We start from the raw sequence: 20,102 nt of genomic DNA on the forward strand, positions 1-20,102 counted from the left end.
ATTGCCACTTGATCTGATCTGGTGAAAATCAGTCAAAACCTTTTTCAATGTCTTCTAAGGAATTTGAATCAGGTTTTTAATTCTGTATTGTTTTAATGAAAAAGAATGATACTGTAGAGTCAATTCTTTGTGCAATATGACCAGGAACAGATTAAGTAGTGTGCTACTGCACACGCTCTATTATGGAAAGTTCATCATAAATGTAGCTATTCCAGGAGATACTGATCTTTTGTATAAGTTCATTAATGTTAAGTCTTCAACTAATTTCACACACATAACCATAGAATCTAATATGGAAAGAAAATTTTCTGCCTTAAAGACGAAAGAAGCAAAGTCTGACTAAAAAGCTGGACCAACAAGTCTGACTTAAGTCTAGAAGCAAAGCTTCAGCTGCCATATTTTACCAAACTATATCTACATTAATTACTCTAATTCAATTATTCTATTTATAGAAAATTTATTTCCCCCATATCACCCTGGTTAAAAAAAAAAAAAAAAAAAGAAACCTGTTTTGCTAATATGCATGCAAGCTTATATCCTAAAGCTGAATCATAGTCTGCCTTAGAGGTAAATCTGTGAGAACATCACATTTAACTGGTAAGCTCTTTATTTGCTTTGAACAGGTTCTTTTATGGACAATTTCTCCACAGCTGTATCCAGGGACAATGGGATAAAAATAATTAAAAACTCTAGGGGAGAATTAAAAACAGTAATTGCAAACTTTTTAAAATCTTTTAAATGGTGGATGTTTTATATGTCTGGAGTGAAATCCTGAAGTTATATAAGTGTATATACAATTTCTCATTTCTGATATACAGGTATTCATATTTTCACATAGCTTCAGGGTAGAAAATCTAAACTGCTGTGTATATTTATATGGCAATAGGAAAAAACAAAAATAGAATACACCTACCACTTACCATGAGCTAAAACTGAATCAGGTCAAAATCCTTGCAATATTAAAAATTTCAGCTAATTGAACTGTACTTCTGCCACCTGTGTATCCAGCAGGCACAAACTGCTCGGAGTACATGTATGGACAACACCATCATACTGTTAGCAGCAACTGGCAGAAAAGAACCCCAGAATACTAAAGACCTTTCTTTACCCAGTGCTGTGAGATGCCACGTTGCACCATGTACAGCTGTGGAGCACACCAGCAGCAACTGACACTGTCCTGTGGAGAACACATGTGCCCACATTATGTTCAATGCATGCAGCATTTGCTAATTAGCTGGTAACTCTTGAAATTCCAATGTGAGAAGTCACCTTCTTGCCACCATGTCTACCCATCTTCTACACCCTCATCATGATGGGGCTAGCCAAGGACTATATGTGAGGGTGGTACTTGCAATGCTCAGTGGCACCAGCTTCCAGCCACTTGCTGTGTTTTGACCGTGGTTCAATTGTCTAGGGGCTGTGTTCTCTAAGACAAGTGACTAGTTTTGCCAGGCCACACTTTCATGGATTGTATAGCTCCATGCAAACTGTATACTATGGCACCTATCAGAAGTACAAGCATCGGAAAGGCAACAAAGTTCAAGAGAACTGTTCAGACAGCCTACAAAGCTGCTACAGTAAATGGCATTTTTAAAATGGAAATGTATGCATGTATATAAGCATTTTTTGATCCCCCGGGCTTACACAGCATTGCTCAGACTTACATAAAGCAAAATAGTGCTAGGAAAATATACTGATAGTGATAGGGCTAAGATTGAAGTGTGGCATAGTGACAAACACATGGAAAGAGTGGCAAAATTAAATATAGAGGTGCTGGGAATCAGCTCCCCAACCCATGAATATTTTCCTAAATAATATGGCAGAGTTCCAGGAGGACACGCTGTGAGTAACACACTCCAGCAGACCCGACAGCTCAGTGGGCATGGGCTGCTCCTGTGAGGCTGAAAAGTGTGTTTCAAACTCTTTAACTAACTTCTGCAATGAAAAAATTAAAGGGCTGGTCCTTGAAATCCCCAAGTAAGTGATCTAACCATTGGATTAATTTCTGATTGAGACTGATTTTTCTGCCTTCCTCTGCCTTATTCTTTTCCTTTCCAGAAAGGTAGAAGTTTCATTTCCTCTTAAAATCTTTAAAATCACTTCTGTGGGGTGGAAAAGTCAGCCCTAGTACTTGACTGACTTCTTTTCTTTCTCTTTGTGGACTGAGACGCTGGAAGTAATGTATCACAGTCAATCCCTGACAGCAGGGATTGTTTGTGCAAGACAATGCAAAGCAGAAAAGATACAATTCTTTCTTACGTTTCTGTTTGGTTCACTTAAGGAACCGAATTATTTCTCCTCAGAACGCCAATTAAAAATATTCCATGCATTTTCCCACGCACTGAAAGGAGAAGCTTTCAGTATCCTAAGGCTGAATGCTTCTCCTTTCAGTGTATGGGAATGCACTGAACATTTAGAATACATTTTCTGAAATTAATGGGTAAAGATATCACTCAGACTTCTGAGCAGGGAAAAATCATTTCTTACACACCTGTCATGGTTAAGCCCAGGCTGTAAGTCAGTCACGCAGCCCTCACTCACTCCCCACCTTTCTTCCTCACCCCCCCCACTCCAGGAGGGATCAGGAGGAGAATCAAAAGAATGTAACTCCCACGGGTTGAGATAAGAACAGTCCAGTAACTAAGGTATAACACAAACACTGCTGCTACCACCAATAGTAATAATGATAAGGGAAATAATAAAGGAAGAGAATACAATACCACCCGTCAATACCCAGCATGACTGAGCAATGAACCAGTCTTTCCAGGTAACTCTCAGTTACATCCTGGGCATGATGTGCTGTGGTATGGAATACCTCTTTGGCCAGTTTGGATCAGGTGTCCTGTTTCTGCTTCCTCCTGGCTTCCCCTCCTCCCTGGCAGAGCATGAGACTCACAAAGTCCTTGGCCAAACCAAACATTTGAGGAGTAACTAAAAACATGGGTGCTATCAGCACTGTTCCCAGGCCGAAAGTCAAAAACCCAGCGCTGCACCAGCTATTAAGAAGGGGAAAAAATAACTGCTACTGCTGAACCCAGGATGATACCATTGATGCTACCAGGTTAAAGTAGGGAAGCTGGAGATATCAAAGGAAACACCAGAACTCAAAACCAGCCTGGTTTCAATAAGCACAGGCAGAGGTGCTTTACATTTTGCTAGAATCAACTGAAATAAAATGCTGAATTATTGGACTTGATTTTGCCCTTTAGAATACATGACATAATATTTTATTATTTAGTTGCATTGTCTCAATATTGTACACACATTTCACTAGCAGGCTATGGAGTGGGCACAAGCCTGCCTGCTTGATAAATGTGAAACTTTATTATCACAAGGAAGAATCACCAAATATTATAGAAAAAATGGATTAAAACTGCTTTTGCCAAAGTTAGGATGATCAAATTGTCACAGATAGCAATGGCAGCAAGATAACCTTGATGATCTGGTGTGACTGAACAGCTCACAGATCCAGAAATTTCTTCAAGGATGGATGACAGGGAATCATAATTACTGATCAGTCTCCTGAGAAGAATGCCCCAAACCCAGGGAGACAAAGCTTCCTCTGCTATTACAGAAGTATTAAACTGACAAGATCAGTGGAGGAAGTATCATTTACCAAATGTGAACTTGGAATGCATGCAGATAAAGACGTGGGAGAAGTGACTAAAAAGGTGGCAAAAACCTTTAGAGGTCACTGCTGGCTGCATGCCAATGATAAAAGCAAGCACAGTTTTTATCTGAAAACCACTTAATTTAAAGCATCCATCTCAGCAGAGACTACTGATTAGTTAAGCACCTTCAACTAAAGCATACCACTTTTTGTTGAGTTCATTCCAAAATGTTTGCCAAATCCTGGTTATGCAAAAATTACTGAATTTGGAAGGACAGCTCTGTAGGCTTTGCTATGTGGATGAGGCTATTAATCCATCAACTCCAGTTGCCTGTTGCTGAGAGTGGCTAATTCCTGACACTTAGAAAAAATTGGAAAATATAAAAGACAAGCCACCACCAAGAACTCAACATCACCATGGGCACCTAGCCAACTACTTAATTATTTATTAAGATTTATAAATGACAGGAACCTATTCAGCATTATAGAGCTTTCATGATAATTTAAAACTCACAGTGCCAGAATACAAATTCTGAACTATACCTGAGTAAATACATGTAAAATACTCCAAAACAAAAAGAAACCATATTACAAAGATAAAATTATGAATCAACTAATGCTGCCACAGCTAACTTTAAGGACTTTTTCCAAAAGGATGGAGCAAATAAACCCAGAATTTTGCTCATTTTTACACACTAAGGTAAGAGATAATGTAACATTCTTATAAAATAAACCACCTACATTTGTAAAACAAATGACAATGGTGTCAATGCAGACCTTACTGATACATCATATCTTACTGTAAGTATTTGATGGCTCATAGCACTTTTCAAAATACTTAACTCCCCAAGTATACCCCCAATCTTCAAATATTTTAACATTTTCAATAGCTAGTATGGCTATAAAAGGTATCCTTCAGAATATAAAACCTGTTTCTCCCTATAAACCTCAGTCTATTTTATGTAAGCTTTATGTAAATGTTAGATGTTTCAAAAATTAATTTTTCCACACAGATTCCACTACTTACGTGTAGCACTAAAGATCCCTATAAACAATATTAAGATAAATGTATGCAAAACAAGTGGCAAGCTCAAAATACATACGTTCTGAGTCCAGGATACCTGCATGAAATCTTTTAATCGTATTGTTAAATCCACTGCCTGCTGGTTTTTTGCTGTAGGGTTTTTTTTTGTTTGTTTTGTTGTTGGTTTTTTGTTTTTTTTTTTTTTTTTGTGCTAGTCTAATTCTGTGCAAATATGCCTTTAATGTTCTACAAAGAGATCAGATCATGTGCTCTAAATACACAGTGCTTAAAGTACTGCATGGAAAAAAAGGTAAAGCACTGTACTACTGCTGTGTAAGCAGAACATTGTGAAGACGAAACAGAACATATTTCAGATGTTTTGCATTCCATGTGCACATAATAACACATAATATCAAATCTTTCACATACTTTATCCCACACGCTTTACAGAAATGAAATGTTATGATGCTGCTTGCAAATAACTGCATTATGATTCTTTCATAGAGGTATAAACCATGGCACTACTTGTATTTGGAGTGATTTCTAGTATCACGCACAAAGTTTCTCATTTCTGCACCACAATGTTGTGTCTCAGACATCAGTGTATTGATATAAATCCAGGCTCAAGGACAAAAGCATTCACACAATCACAGACACACAGTTTTTAACACTGTAGATGCGTCTGTAGTATAAGACTTACATACTATTCCTGGACAAGATGAAGTTGTCATTATCTTTAAAAAAGTAATATGGCAACCATATAGGGATACTTCGTGAAACAATCTGTATTTAGGCAAAGTTCACCTTGACTTTAATGGGATATTTACTGTGAAAGATTAATGCAGCAAATTACAATTGCATAAACGTGGAATTTTTTTCAAACCACACTGATTTTACTGCTTTACTTCTTCACAGCATCATTCTCTGTTTTGCTACTGAAGGCAGACATACTGAAAAAGAAGTAGCAGAAGACTGCTAGCAAGCTTTCACTGTTTAGTATGCAGCTAATATTTTACTAAACTAAAATAAAAATTTGCACCAACAAAAATAAAGATTGCTCTGGGCGTCACACTTGAAAATTATCCCTACAGTAACAGAAATGGAAGCCTTCCTTAGTTATCTATCTGATCATTTATCTACTTGCTTGTTGCCCAGCAACTACCATCAAGGAACTACAGTTCTTAGACATCCTCATTTTAATCTTGAGAAAGATTAAAAGTACTATGTGTGTAATCTCTTTCTGGTGAGATATTGTATTATTTCAATTTCAGTATCTGCAGAAAAGAAGCCCAGTGACTGGAGAATCCAGTATTTTCACTCCATGAAAGGTTCATTTTCCCTGCACTTGTACCAAACCATTTCCTAGCCAACTACTTAAATATGGTTAGGTACTCTGTAATATTTGAGCCATAGCAAATAAAAGCACTTACGTTCTTGAATCATCCCACAGCACACAGTAGGGATTCAATGTGCCCTAAGAAAAAAAACAAATAAAACCTATTAGTTACTGGTATACAAAAAACCATGCCATGATTGATCAAAGCATTTACCTGGGTCTCCTCCTACACAATAACACTTATACTCTAATTAATTGATGCCACTGAAACTGCCAAAGCTGAAGGTTAATTCTTAGGGAGTATTTAAAAAGCACTTGAAAAATGCAGAGTGTTTGTTGTATTCTCTATCTTAGATTAGGTAAGCATAAAAATGTCTATGTGGAAATAGTCCTAGGAAAACTGGAATATGAGGTAAGAGTTAATCTGTTAAGAAACTAGACTTCACTAAACATTTCTGGGTATGTTCGGAAACATAACTTTATGGCCCTCTGGAGCTTGGATGTCAAAACCAGTTATGCCTTTAAAAAATTTAAGTATATGTTGGGCAAAATATCTGGAGTCTGGGATTTTAGATGACCCCACATTCAATACACAAGACCTTCTGTCAATTAGGTTCTAAAACAGCAGAGATTTACACTTAAATCATTTATTTTTTGTGCTGACCTTTACAAGCCCAGCTCCAACCTCTTCGAAGTCTGTTGAAGATTTCTGATTTGATTTAAAACAGGATGGGAATCTAAGTTTATTACGCATACTTAAAATGTAGGTAATGTTTTGGGAAATTGAAATGTGCTTATTATTACTCATGTTTATCTTGCTGCCTGGGAAAAGTTGTGACAAAATTAAAATTCAAGTTTTATTCCTAATCTTGTAAATCTTTCTTTATCAAAACTCAGATTGACTTAAAAGTACTTGACTGGCTAAAATCTGCAAAACTGTGTTCCCATTCAACATAGATACTGGGTATTTCCTGAAGTCAGAGCTATATAAACAAAGTAGATGCAAAGTAGAAAATAAAAATATATTTTTAACAAAATCACATGTGATTAGAAGAAACAGGTGGAATACACTATTTTCTTAAGTCAATCTTAATGTAGTTCTTTCATGAACAGTGTTGGTACAGTAGATAGCTTCATATAAACAAAACACAAATTGGTATTTTATTCTAAAAATTGTTTTATTTATAGAAAAATTATGGCAACCTGTGAAGTAAAATTTTATTAAATATTTAAATTCTTCCATCCACCTTTTTTGTCAAAGATAGAAAAGGTCCTTCTGAAAATGCTTGTGAGAGATGTATTTAGGGAAATTTTCACCCTGTACTTCAGTATTTTGCTGACTGCATTGAATTTTATGAGTAAACTATAAATATTTAAAACCAGCGTATACTTATGGCACTTTATATTAACGTAGCTCTGTACAAACATAAGTAAAGGATGCTCCATTCCCTGAAGTATTTATAATATAAAGGAGAGTAAGAAGAAGGGATAGGACAAAGTATTGGATAACAGGCACAGTGAGATTCCAAGACCAGGTCCTGCATTGTTAGCCAAAAGCTTTGAGATACACCGATAGAACAGCATGCATACATAAAAATTAAGAACAATGGAATAATGGTGCAGAATCAGCCTTTTTTAAAAATGGATTTTTATAAAATATATTAGTTTGTATCCTAAGACTGGGTGAAGAAATTCTACTTGCAATCTGATATAGTTATACGCATATTAAAAAAGTATTCGTATAGATGAATTGTCATAAGACATTGCATATCTGAGATATGAGACCTGCCTTTCCTAGCACCAGCAGGCATTATGCAGTTTATGATTGCTATTTCTACAGTGCAAATAGTAAGAATATAAAAAAAACTTTCACAAATAGTGTCCATTATAAGTAAATCTACAAAACAGAGGGAAATAAAAGCTTTTGCAGAGCTGAAACACAGTAAGACTGCAGCTGTCATATCACATTTCACACTCTTTGAAATGTATACAAATGAAAAAAAATCACAACTCTTGCCATTTAATTACCTAGCTGCAGCTAAGGAAGCAGCTACTGTGCTCATTAATGTTTAAGACTGTTGCAGTATTGATTTATACATTACAGTACAGGACTTGGATATCTCAAAAATAGACATATGTGTGTGAGTGTATATGTAACTATATCTCTGCCTGGCATATCAAACTGAACTTTTGAGATGCTATTGGCAACTTTGACAGCTATGCAGCACAGTGCCAATTCTGTTTTGAAACCAGGGTTTTGAGTCTCATGGAAAGCTTGATGTCTGATGCTACTGTTGGCTCATTAGTTAAGTGTCCCTGGAGCAAACTTCTGTCCTGTCAGAAAGTGAGAGTTCATAGTCTCTCTGGAGCAAGTAGGATTTTATTGAGTTTTTAAAAGATTACTTTGGTGTCTCTTTAATCAAACTACTGGAAAAAAGTGATCACATTCATCAACATGTTCACAGTTCATAAGACTAAATATCATCTTCTCTAAATAATGCATTGCAACTCACATTCTCATTGTAGTCAACTGTGTTAATTAATCTGCAAATCCAAATACCAAGCTGTATTCCAAACAGCACTGTAATTGTGATTTACATTTCTGACAAAAACTAATTCTCTAGTTTTATTAATAAATGGGATAATTTTGATGTAAAATGAAACAATGAGGATAAATTTTGAATGAATGTTTTAAGGATAATTTGATTTAACATATTAACTCTTATTAAATGATCACATTTGTCCATCTTTTTTCATAATCTGTTATCTACTTAACTTAGTGGATGGAAAAGTAAAAGAACAAATATGTGGGTATACTCCTACATGCGAGCAGGCTTGCTCTACAAGTTGCTTAAAATATTAGTCATTAAATCAATTTGGAAACAGTTTCCAAACAAACAAATTAACAACATTTCAATAACAAAGGTTCGAAAACAACAAAAATAACATCAAGAGCCACTGAAAAAAGCAACCCAACCAAACAAAAAGAAACCCCAGATAACCAGATGAAAGAGAATGTATTTCCTATTTAGTAATTAATCTATGTAACTGACATCATGATTAATCTGCGAGCCATTAATATGTAATGTTCAAATGCTAAAGATACATTAACACTAGTATGTATTTCTGAATGTGACATATAAGGCTTGTTCTATAGTAATAAATTTTTGTTTTCAGCTGATAAAACTATTGTAGAAAATTATCAAAGAATGGTTTGGGTTGGAAGGGACCTTCAAGATCCTCTAGGTCCAACCTCCCTGCACTGGGCAAGGACACCCTCCACTAGACCTTTGTTGTGTAAAGCCCCACTCAACCTGGCCTTGAACACTTCCAGGGATGGGGCTGTCACAGGTTCTCTGGGCAAACTGTGCCTGCACCTCACCTGCCTCATAGCAAAGAAGATTAGAATATCCAGTCTGAAAGCAAAGAGCACTCAAACCTACAAAATAATATTTTTATGCATCTAGTGCCTTAGTTCTTTAAACCAAACTTGCATTGTGGAGTCTAAGATTTGAATATAAAAATCATGAAACATTGAAAGATATTAAAATTTTAAGACTTATTTCCATTCCCAGATTTTCTAGATCAATATGTGCCAATCCAACTCTTACATCCAGGCTGATCAAGATCCTATATAAATGTATTATGCATATAAACACAATTTAAGGACAGGAAATTTGTTCCAAGTACTGGATGCTTCTGGGGATTAAATTACAGGTCAAAAAATGAGCCAAATAAAAAAAAAATAATTCTGATAGCTTTTTGCATAGTTATTATCTTTTTACCTTGTCAAGACATGAGCTAATACAATACTCATTAATATTCTATTACTGAAAGGTTGACAAAGCAACGTGTAAATCAGTGTTTCTATTATAACCTTTTGTAAAAATAAAGTTTCATCTCTTCTTCAAGATTTTGAAACTTGGAAAAAAAATTGTTTTTTAAATTACTCAAAGGGATGGATAAAAAAAAATAAATTTTGCTGTGGTTTTGTCTTGTTTTGGTTTTTCTTTTTTCCCTGATATATAGGATTAATTTGTGGTCTACTTCAGCAAACACTTTACTAAATTTTTAGTGAAATCTCTGAAAGGGACAAAAGTTATATTAAAGGCTGATATTTTCTTTCAATATATATGATGTAACTTAGGTTAGAAAGAGAATAAAACTAAACCCCAAAACTAGCCATCCTGAAACATTAAAATTAAATCTAATCAGAGAACCAAAAAAAATGAAATCTCCATAGTTCTTCATCAATAAACTTCTAATCTTATTGAAACGTAAGGAGTCAACTTAGTTTATGTTTCTTTTAGTCCTTTCTTTTCTGCTTGACTTTGCAGTAAATTTCACGGAGATGTTATTTGCAGTATCATTTGTCTGGGAACTTAATAGTGGGTCATAGTGACCACTGATGGCAAAATTGACAGTTTCTTCTTGAGTAAAATGTAAATCAAAGATCAAGAATTCTAAGAGTTTTCATCATACTTTTGCCCAGAGACAGGAATCCAAATTTGCTACTGACTGATTATTGGAAACTCCTCCAGCTGAACTGTACCTATATGACCACTTGAGCAACTGTTTTTAAAAAAAAAAAAAAAATCACAGCTTTACAGCTTTTTGCATAACAGTACTATTTACTAAAGCTCTAGTAACTGTATTTTCTAATCATGTCTTCATGATTTTACTAAACTCAGCAACATAAACAGAAGTTATATGCCATGCCTTCACATGTATTACTCCCATGCTTGTTATTTAACATTATTTCCCAATATTGTACACAACAAAAATTTCCTGCAAAAGATATTTTATTATCCTTCTTGCTGCTGGGAGATTGCTGACAGCAGAAAGAAAAACTTAATATTTTTTCATATAGTTAGACATAGAATTCTTTCTTTCAGATTTAAAACATTTTAAATGTGAGATTAAAAGCTGCTACAACAGGTTATGTAAAACTTGGCTTTTGTGTATAAAGTGACAGAAAGTGTCCTAAGAACTATAGAGCTTTATGACTCATTCAGGGAGCAAGAAGTTAAGCATTCAGCACACTACACTTTCAATTGTGTCCATCAAAGCAGTTAATGGAAAGGTTTTGGTAGGAATTGGTGTTTAAATGAAAACCTCAGAACTCACAGAACAACAGTTAATTTTGTGTTGCATAAATTATGCATGAAATACGTACACATTACCTTCAAAGTACGTTAGACTGTTCCTGAGCTTAACTTTTATCAGTTAAACTGGGTTTTATTATCTGGTATTTAAAAGAGCCCCACTTCTTACTCTATAGGGTCTGATAAATACACTTGGAAAAGCATATCAACTATCCTTGTACTTACATTAGACAGATGGGCAAGTTCTATCTCCAGGAAAGAATCAGTAGTTTTGGGCTCAGGTCGTATAGTAACAACAATGATTTTTGAATTAACAACAGTAAAATTCCTGAGGAGGAAAAAAAAAAAAAGAAAAAAAAGAAAAAAAGTAAGATTTCAATTAGTATGAGGTTAAATGAGGCTTCTGATATTTCATTTAAGGAATTATGTCATGGGTATTTTCCATTACTTTAGTTGACAAATATTCAGGGAGAAAATATATTTGTTTGGAAGTGGTGAAAACATTCACTCATTGCCAACCTTACTCAAGACATTAAAGACTGAAGAGCAATAATGGTGGCAGAAGTGCCATTCCTTAAACTATGATTTACTAATTAGAAAGATGTATTGATGACACAAACATTCTGCCAATGTTTGAATGCATATCATTTGCTTCCCTCAACACAGACCCACTAGCTATGTTTTATGAGACAGTCATTTTTCTTCCAAAGTGCTGTGTTGGACTTTTTTCTGATTGCTAACTGTAAAATTGTGAAGATGGATGAGTGCAATGGGAGATTCTACAGTTTTGTCGATTCTGTGCTCATGAAATAAAACTTGCCTGTTTCCAGTTTTTTAAAAACCACTGCATTTGCTACATGAGTGAGCAACTTTATCATCTAAGTGCTTTTAAAAATATAATCCATAGAACTCTCACCAAAACAATTATTTTTTTTTCTCATATATGTGGGATTAGATTTGGTCTTGTATTATTGTATTGAGGTTACTAAAATTGCATTTTTAGGATGCATAAAGGTTGCATTGTATTGAGGTTACTAAAATAATACTTTTCTGTTAAATTCTAATTCATAATCAGTCTCTCTTTCCATGTTTTACATCTACCTTTCTAGGATAGACCTACTATTGCCGAGGTTATATCAATACAGGCATAAAGACATGTTGAAAAGATTTTCATGGATTTTCCTTGCTTCAGATGACCTTGTCAGGCTTAGAACAACCACCAGTTATCAGCCTGACTGTTTCTCATGATCATTACCATTTTCCTTTGTATGTACTGCTGCTTTCAACACTTTCTGATGATTGCACATAATCATAAAGTCTCACAGAAAGATATATTCATAGATACATATTATCAGAGAAACCAGGCAGTTTAGATGTAATTACAATAGAGAGTATAAATTTTCTTTTCTTATTTTTGTTGTTTAATTGATTATTTTCTCTAGGGAAAAGGTATTTAGGAGAGGGTTCCATTTTGCTGGATCACTGAAACAGGAATTGCCATGGTTACAGTAGTAGAAACTTAACTCAGTGGGCAATTTACTCAGCACAGGAAGGAAATTATTCTTCTGGGGCAAGGTTTGAATTCTAGTTCAGTTTTACTCAGCCAAATCATATAAGAGAAATATAATGGAAGTGGTTTTCTATTTTATTTAATTCCTATTTCTTCCATTTGGTTTTTGCTTTAAAATCTCACACATTGTTGACAAAAACATATCTACTACAATACCATTAACATTCAGCAAAATTCCAGTGTGTTCTGAAGGGGGGGGTGGGGGGTAGTGACTGTACCTTTATGTATACACCGTAGCTGAATGTCTGTAAATGTTCTGAAGTAAGACATAATTGTGTTCTTAAAAAAGAACAAAGCTCCAAATCAATACAATACTGATTAACAGATCAAGATGGGAGGAAACAGAGCTTACTAGCTATTAAAAGATTTTGTCTGTTTTGGAAATTCACATAAGCTAATATAAATACTGACACTTCAGTATTTGATCACAGTCAGCCTTTGTGATACAGAAGTATCTCCTTCCTTTATCTAATTTTGGTATACTTCTGATGGTCATAGGGTGAGACACAAAAGAGCACATAAGGTGCCTAGATTGTAACCTTGCTACATCAATTTTACTTCAGTCTTTTTAAAACCAATCCACTTACATTCTCAAGAGCCCCTACCAAATTGTTTCACCAGAAAAGAAATGTAACTGGCTATATCTCTGTGCAATGAAATCTGTGTCACTCATTGCTGTCCTGGGCTGAATACCCAGTTGCATATCTTGTATTTAACTGTTTATATAGTCCCTGGAAGAATGCAGTCTGGCAAGTATATTCTAAACTCACACAGCATGTTGATGCCACTGAATTAAAGATCAAAACGTTGTAGTCATGAGAATTTCCTACAGTCGAATAAATATTTGAAGAGTCAAGATGACAGAGTTTGTTAAAGGCTCAATAAGAGCTTCCAGAGCTGCTGTCCTATTTTTTTCCAATCTGAATTAATAGCTATTAATATAATAGGGTTACTTTGCTAAGCCTTTTTTCTACCTGGGTATACACCTTGAGGGTATTATTTTATAGGAGTATACATATTGATTCTATGTGATATGACATTCAGGTTTTCTTTTATTTTTAGAATGACTCTCTTGCTCAAGAAAAATGAACTTATGAATAAAGCATGTTGCTATCTCAAGACAACATGAAAGAAGTTAAAGTTTGATGAGTGAATGTGGTATATATTACAGAACAATTACGGATGCTATAGCAGTAATGCAATGCAGGAAAAGCCCATCTGAGGTACTTCATCCTCAGTCTAAGAAAGCTGACTTAAGGAAGTTTAAGGGTCATTTTGGCTGTACAGCATCCAAAGGAGGGGGTTAGGAAAGTGGGAAAGAGAACATTTCAGTGCAGGAAATTATAGCAGAAAAAGCACAATGGTTGTTTAAGTGATGTGAAAAAAAAAAAGCTTGCTGTAGCAAAATCAATGATTTTTTCTCTGTTAATTATTTTTCAAAGGAAAAAACTAAGAATATGGCAATATTCAATGTACTACTTCAAAGTGCTCACAGAGGAATCATATACAATATCTTTTAGATGAGTGTTATACTGAGAATCAATTTTCTGTGGACTTAAAAACAACATAAACCTACTCACAGATGCAAGAACTATTGAAATAATATTCATTCCATAGTGCTCAAAATATTCAGTATTTCAATATCTGATTTTTTAAAATCCACATGACATTACAAGAGCAGTGCACTGCAGCATATTATATTAAGAAATAGAATTAGATGAAGTTTATTCACTTGTGCATGGAAAAAAACCCTACAATTATTTTATTTATATAAGGAAGAATAAATTACTTTTCTCTAACCTCTTGTTTAAATGATATTGTCAAAATTATTTTAATATTATACATGTACCACTAGGATTAAACACATTGTCCAAAAAGTCCCATATTAATGAAATTGGCAAGTTCTTATGTCACACTGTGTTTACAAGGCATACTTTTAATGGACTCCATGTCAGTAAAAACAAGAGAAATCAAGCCTAAATGGTAAAATGGAGCTAATTTTAGAGTTTGTGAAATATATTGTGTAGGCTGTCCTAGATAATGAAATCCTCATTTTACTCACAGAACACTTGTGATGTACCAGATGGAGATACTGTGGTTAGGTGCTTTGACAGATTTCCTCAGAAGATATATTGAGATATTTTTAAATCTATTTGTTTGTTTATTTTAAACAAAGAAGTTCCTTGGAATGAAGCAGAAGCTTCCATACCTTCTAGTGCTGATATTGAGGGATGTATCGGAATGTGTTACCATCGTTCTTTTGAGAACTACAATCACATATTTACTTTACTCTCACTTTAATCCCTGTAAAGCCAGGGACTGAAATCACATGGGAATTGGTAGATTTTTCTAGATATTTTACTACAGCCGGTAAAAATCACCTCTTTTACCAGGTTGTTAAGATGTAAATAATGTGGCCTTTGAACTCAAACATGATCTCATTTTACTGATTTTACCTTGGTTTATTGTTTTATCTTAATTCCCATCACTAACATTTTATCAACTGTCATTTTATTTAGAACAACACCACATAAGATACTTACCCAGAATGATTTTTTTATTCCTACATTGTGCATAGCTACCACACTTCTAGGCATCATTTAAAAACTAAATGATGTTGCCTGCCTTCACATTCTACAGTGTTTGCTTCATACATAATGCTACTGAGGTAAAGCATTTCACTATGTTCAGCAATAATATGGTTATCATGATAGTGCTTATTACAGTTAAATAAAATTAGTGCAAATTGTAATTAATATAAACCCATGTAAGATAGTTTTTCAATACAAAATGTAAGGAAACAAAAAAAAAAAAACACTTTTCCCAACTCAGTGGGATATACAGAAACCTTCACTTCATTCATGTCCTTGAACAACTGTAAAATGATAAACTACCCCACTGCATTTCTAATTTTTGAAGGATATAATAGCTCAACTAATTCATCATTAACCATAGGTACAGCTTTCTTCTAATTTAGAACTTCATCTGAATGAATATTTAAAATTGTTTGAATGCATAAAAATGCATTCAATAGCAGTTAATATAGAATCATAGAATGGTTAGGGTTGGAAAGAACCTTAAGATCATCTACTTCCAACACCCCTAGCATGGGCAGGGACACCTCCCACGTGACCAGGTTGCTCAAAGCCCCATCCAGCTTGGCCTTGAACACTTCCAGGGATGGGGTATCAACTGGTAACCTGTTCCAATCTCTAACCACCCTCACAGTAAAAATTTCTTCCTTATATCCAATCTAAATCTCCCCTGTTTAAATTTGAAGCCATTACTCCTTTTCCTCTCACAACAGTCCCTATCTTCATTAGTGACATAGACAGTGGGATCAAGTTCATCCTCAGCAAATTCGCAGAGGACACCAACCTTGGTGCTGTAGTTGATACACTGGAGTGAAGAGGTACCACCCAGAGGGACCTTGACAGACTTGAGGGGGGACCTGTGCAGACTTCTTAAATTTCAAGGCCAACTGCAAAGTTGAAGCAATCCCTAATATCAATACAGGCTAGGGGATAAAGAGATTGATAGCCCTGTGGGGGTGGACTTGAGAACACTGAAAAGTTGGCATGAGCTGTCAGTGTGCACTTGCAGCTGAGATGGCTAACCATATCTTGGGCTGCATCAAAAGAAGTGTAACAAGGACATCTAGGCAGGTGATTCTCCCCTCTACTCTGCTTTTGTGAAATCCCACTTGGAGAACTGCATCTAGCTCTGGAGTCATCAACACAGGAAAGACATGGAACTGTTGGAATGGGTCAAAAAGGAGGGCCACAGAAATGATCAGAGGCTGAGTGAGTTGTTCAGACTGGAGAAGAGAAAGCTGCAGGAAGGCGTTATTGCAGACCTTCAATATGTAAAGGGGTCTTATAAGAAAGATAGAGATTTTTTACCAAGCCCTGTAATAACAGGACAAGTTGCAATGGTTTTAAACTGAAAGCAGGTAGATTTAGATCAGTTACAAGGAAGACATTTTTTACAGTGAGGGTGGTGAGACTCTGGCACAGGTTGCCCAGAGAAGCTGTGGATGTCCCATCCCTGGAAGTGTTCAACGTCAGGTTGGATGCGACTTTAAGCAACCTGGTCTAATGGAGGATGTCCTTGCCCATGGCAGGGGGGATGGAACTAGGTGATCTTTGAAAGTCCTTTTCCACTCAAACTGTTCAATGATTGAATGATTCTATAAAAACAGTTTAAAATTGTGCCACTATTTTAAAGGCATGAGATAAAATTTTTAGTATTACTGCCATAAGGAAAGAAATCCAACATTACACATTTCCTGAGGAGGTAAGAAATGTAAGCTGTACAAATTTCAATATAACATCATTATAAATATTAAAGAAATGCAGGGAATTACTGAGGAGTTGTAGTCTAAATAAAGAGGCTAGATGTACCTGAGAGTATGTGCTATATTTTTAGATCACAGATTAATAATGACTTTTATTCCTTATTCACATACATATAAGGAAGTAATAGTGCTTGTTTCCTTTTCTTGGGCATCTAAGAATTGGATTCAAATAATACTGAACATCTTCAGAGGCAAAGTGGGATATCCTAGTATTTGAATTTCTAAAGACTTCATTTGTGAATAAGTATACATATATTATTAGACCATTCTGCTTTAGAAGCTCATAAAACCTGCCTGTGAACTGAATTGCCCAGTAAAATGGCCAAATTTGTGGTGCAAATCAGTAACCAGCTGAAAGTAGAACAGGTTAAAACAAAACGTTTGGGAACTGAGATGCACTTTCTCATAGTCCATTGTACTTAAGGTGTTGTACTTTTATGTTCCTGTTCTGCCCCTACTCCTGCTACTTAAGATGTTATTGATTTTAGGGAAACTCTAGTAAGTAATCTACAAATTTCACTCTTCTAATGGATTAAATAATCATCCTAAAAGACTTTTCATATAAGCAAATAGCATTCAAGGTTCACTGGTTTTCTGTAATTTGAAACTGTTGACCTGTTAGAGCTGAAAAGGCATGATCATCACCTGTCCATTACAAAATTAAGATCTGAAAGCACACAGCCACGTCAATGCTCTCCAAGGACTGGCAGATTAGCTCTAAGATCTGCCAAAAAAGACTGACTACAATAGCGTCCTGGTTAAACCATGACAAATAACCATTTGGCTCTGTTTCTTTGACTAGAGGAGAAAAGAAAAAAAAATGCCTGTCACAAACATCCCTTCCTGGCTAATTTCAGGAAGTGTCACAACAAATGGAAAGGGCTTAGTGACATTTCAGAAGTGGATCATTCCTTAAGCATAGATGGCTCTCAACAGCACTTCCCAGGCTTCCAGGTGTGCTGCCAGGACAACACTTCAAATTGAGCTCTCAGATAGATCTGTGTCCCCAGCATTGCAGCTACTTATTGTAAAGTGCATTGAACTTTACTGGGAAGTGGTTTTTGTTTGTTTTGTTTGGTTGTTTGCTTTCTTAGGACTGAGTCTTTTTTGTTTTCCAATGGATTTTGGCAAACCCCTGTTTTGTAGCATCCTTTGTTTCAAATCCTGAAGTTCCGGTTAAACAAAGTAGAGAAAGGTGATTTGGTGGTTTCCTAATTACCATCTTTTCTAATTATTGTGAATTCATTAGCAGCTATTGTGACCAATCTTCATCCATTTCTTTTACCATAAAAGGACATTAGTAGACCAGTGGTGCACATATTGTTTCACATTAGCATGTTATTGCTAATGTGAAATAAGATAGTATTAATGGATTATGAAATGATCTTAACCAGTAATTTGAGAAGAGGTGGTAAAGTGTTTATTTCCAAATTTTCTGTTTTCAAGTACAGACGGGAAAAAGTGAAACAAGATACCTGCCTATTTCTTTATGCATGTGTAGGGCCCTCATAACTGACATACCACAGGTGTTCAGGAACATGCATATATTGTTTCTAAAATCAGTCCTCTCAACAGCTCTGCTGTGCCTTCTGAGTAGAACTTGCACTGAAAATGTACTTGTAAAACTACTACTAGAGACATCTGTAGATGCAGGTTGATAACTAAAGTTGTCTGCGCAGGTTATGTTATTACTAGATCACTTCACTAATTGGACAAACAGTAGCTTGAAGCACAAATGTAAATAGCCTGAGCATTAATGTACATCAGTGGGTGTACTTTTAACCAAATATTTCTGTAATTAAGCTTAATATAGACTACATAAAATATAAACTAAGCTAATTTGATAAAAAGGCTATTTCCATCATAAAAATGATCAAGCATGCAGGAAAGAAAAAAAATATTAACTAACAGAAAAAAAAATCAAACAATACCAATACGGGCAGACTTAGTTGTCTGCTTTCAACCCAACATGTAGTGTGGTTATGATTCCAAAGTATTTTAATTCATATTGTATTTATGAAATTTCTTACCTCAAAGTGGGCAAAATGAGTTCTAAATTTTTGTATAGCACTGCTCCAAGTACAAATACAGTTGATTCATCTAGTTCTGGAAAGAGTAAGGAAGAAAAGACTTTTAAACTCTCTTTTCCAAGCCTTCATCAGCATAAAAAACTGTGAGGACCATTTATCTTTCTAATAGGAATTTTATTTTAAATAAACAATCCTCATTCTGAATTATATTCTGGATGTCTGTCATAAAGACGTACCTGTCAGGAATATATCAAAAGAGTTAGACCACTGAAACCAAAATTTTCTGAAAATCCTTCACTGTGTACTGAAGTCCACGCTAGTTCATTTACCTTTATAATTAAGCATCCTTCAAAACTGTCTTTAGAGTTTAATGCCTAGCAAGTAAATTGTCTGATGTCAGATATCTGCACTGCAAGAGTATTTGTAAGTTGTATCTGAAATAAGGGTTAATGTGCCTGATGAGCATCCTTTAGTAGAAGTTAGGTGACCCTTTGGAATGTATTGGTCTGCTGCAGAGAAGCACCTTCAGGGGGCTCAGCAGAACTGCACTTCAGGTCACCTCATGTCACCATAGGTACATTCTTGTGCACAGGGTTTCTTTTGAAGATGGACAAAATTACTTCTGTATCATACAGTGGTCCTATGAGACAAAGATTTTGAGCTCCCTTGTTAAAGCTAACAAAATTAACATGTTGATATGCTTTTTTACCTGTTGACATAGGGGTGAAGATATTTTTTGGAATGACAACCCTGTCTTCTGAGTTTCGTGCCCAATCAACCATTCCTTTTCTTCCTTTCATGGGGAAATTGATGTCGGTTAAAACAGATGCAGCGGGAAGCTTCTGAATGCTAGCCACTAGTAAGAGAAATTACAGAATGAAATGAAATTCTGTTGCATGCTTTAAAGAATCGTATGATGATAACAGTACAGCAACAACAAAAATGTTTAATAATACATTTGAATTAAAACAGGAATTTACAGGACACTAACTAAGAGAAAGTGTAGTCTTCTCTTTATTATGTAGTTCAACTATGGATCAATTGTGTGGCATTAACTGCACCATTTGTCA

At 35.2% G+C, this 20,102-nt stretch overlaps 1 protein-coding gene across 9 annotated transcripts in view; it reads right to left on the reverse strand.

Annotated features, from left to right (window-relative positions):
- ADGRB3 (adhesion G protein-coupled receptor B3) overlaps positions 1 to 20,102 on the reverse strand; it is a 472,618-nt gene that overhangs the window by 179,439 nt on the left and 273,077 nt on the right. For all 9 annotated transcript variants that reach the window (XM_061358588.1, XM_061358586.1, XM_061358587.1 and 6 more), the window contains 4 exons: positions 19,742 to 19,888; positions 19,033 to 19,108; positions 11,301 to 11,403; positions 6,065 to 6,108 (listed from right to left, as the gene is read on the reverse strand). In XM_061358588.1, coding sequence (XP_061214572.1) covers positions 6,065 to 6,108; positions 11,301 to 11,403; positions 19,033 to 19,108; positions 19,742 to 19,888 — 370 coding nt within the window. The remainder of the gene's footprint in view (positions 1 to 6,064; positions 6,109 to 11,300; positions 11,404 to 19,032; positions 19,109 to 19,741; positions 19,889 to 20,102) is intronic.

This window comes from Neopsephotus bourkii, unplaced genomic scaffold, assembly GCF_033783945.1.
Source record: "Neopsephotus bourkii isolate Nb327-2 ecotype Australia unplaced genomic scaffold, CSIRO-AGI_Nbou_v1 NB_947, whole genome shotgun sequence".
NCBI classification, from domain to species: domain Eukaryota; kingdom Metazoa; phylum Chordata; class Aves; order Psittaciformes; family Psittacidae; genus Neopsephotus; species Neopsephotus bourkii.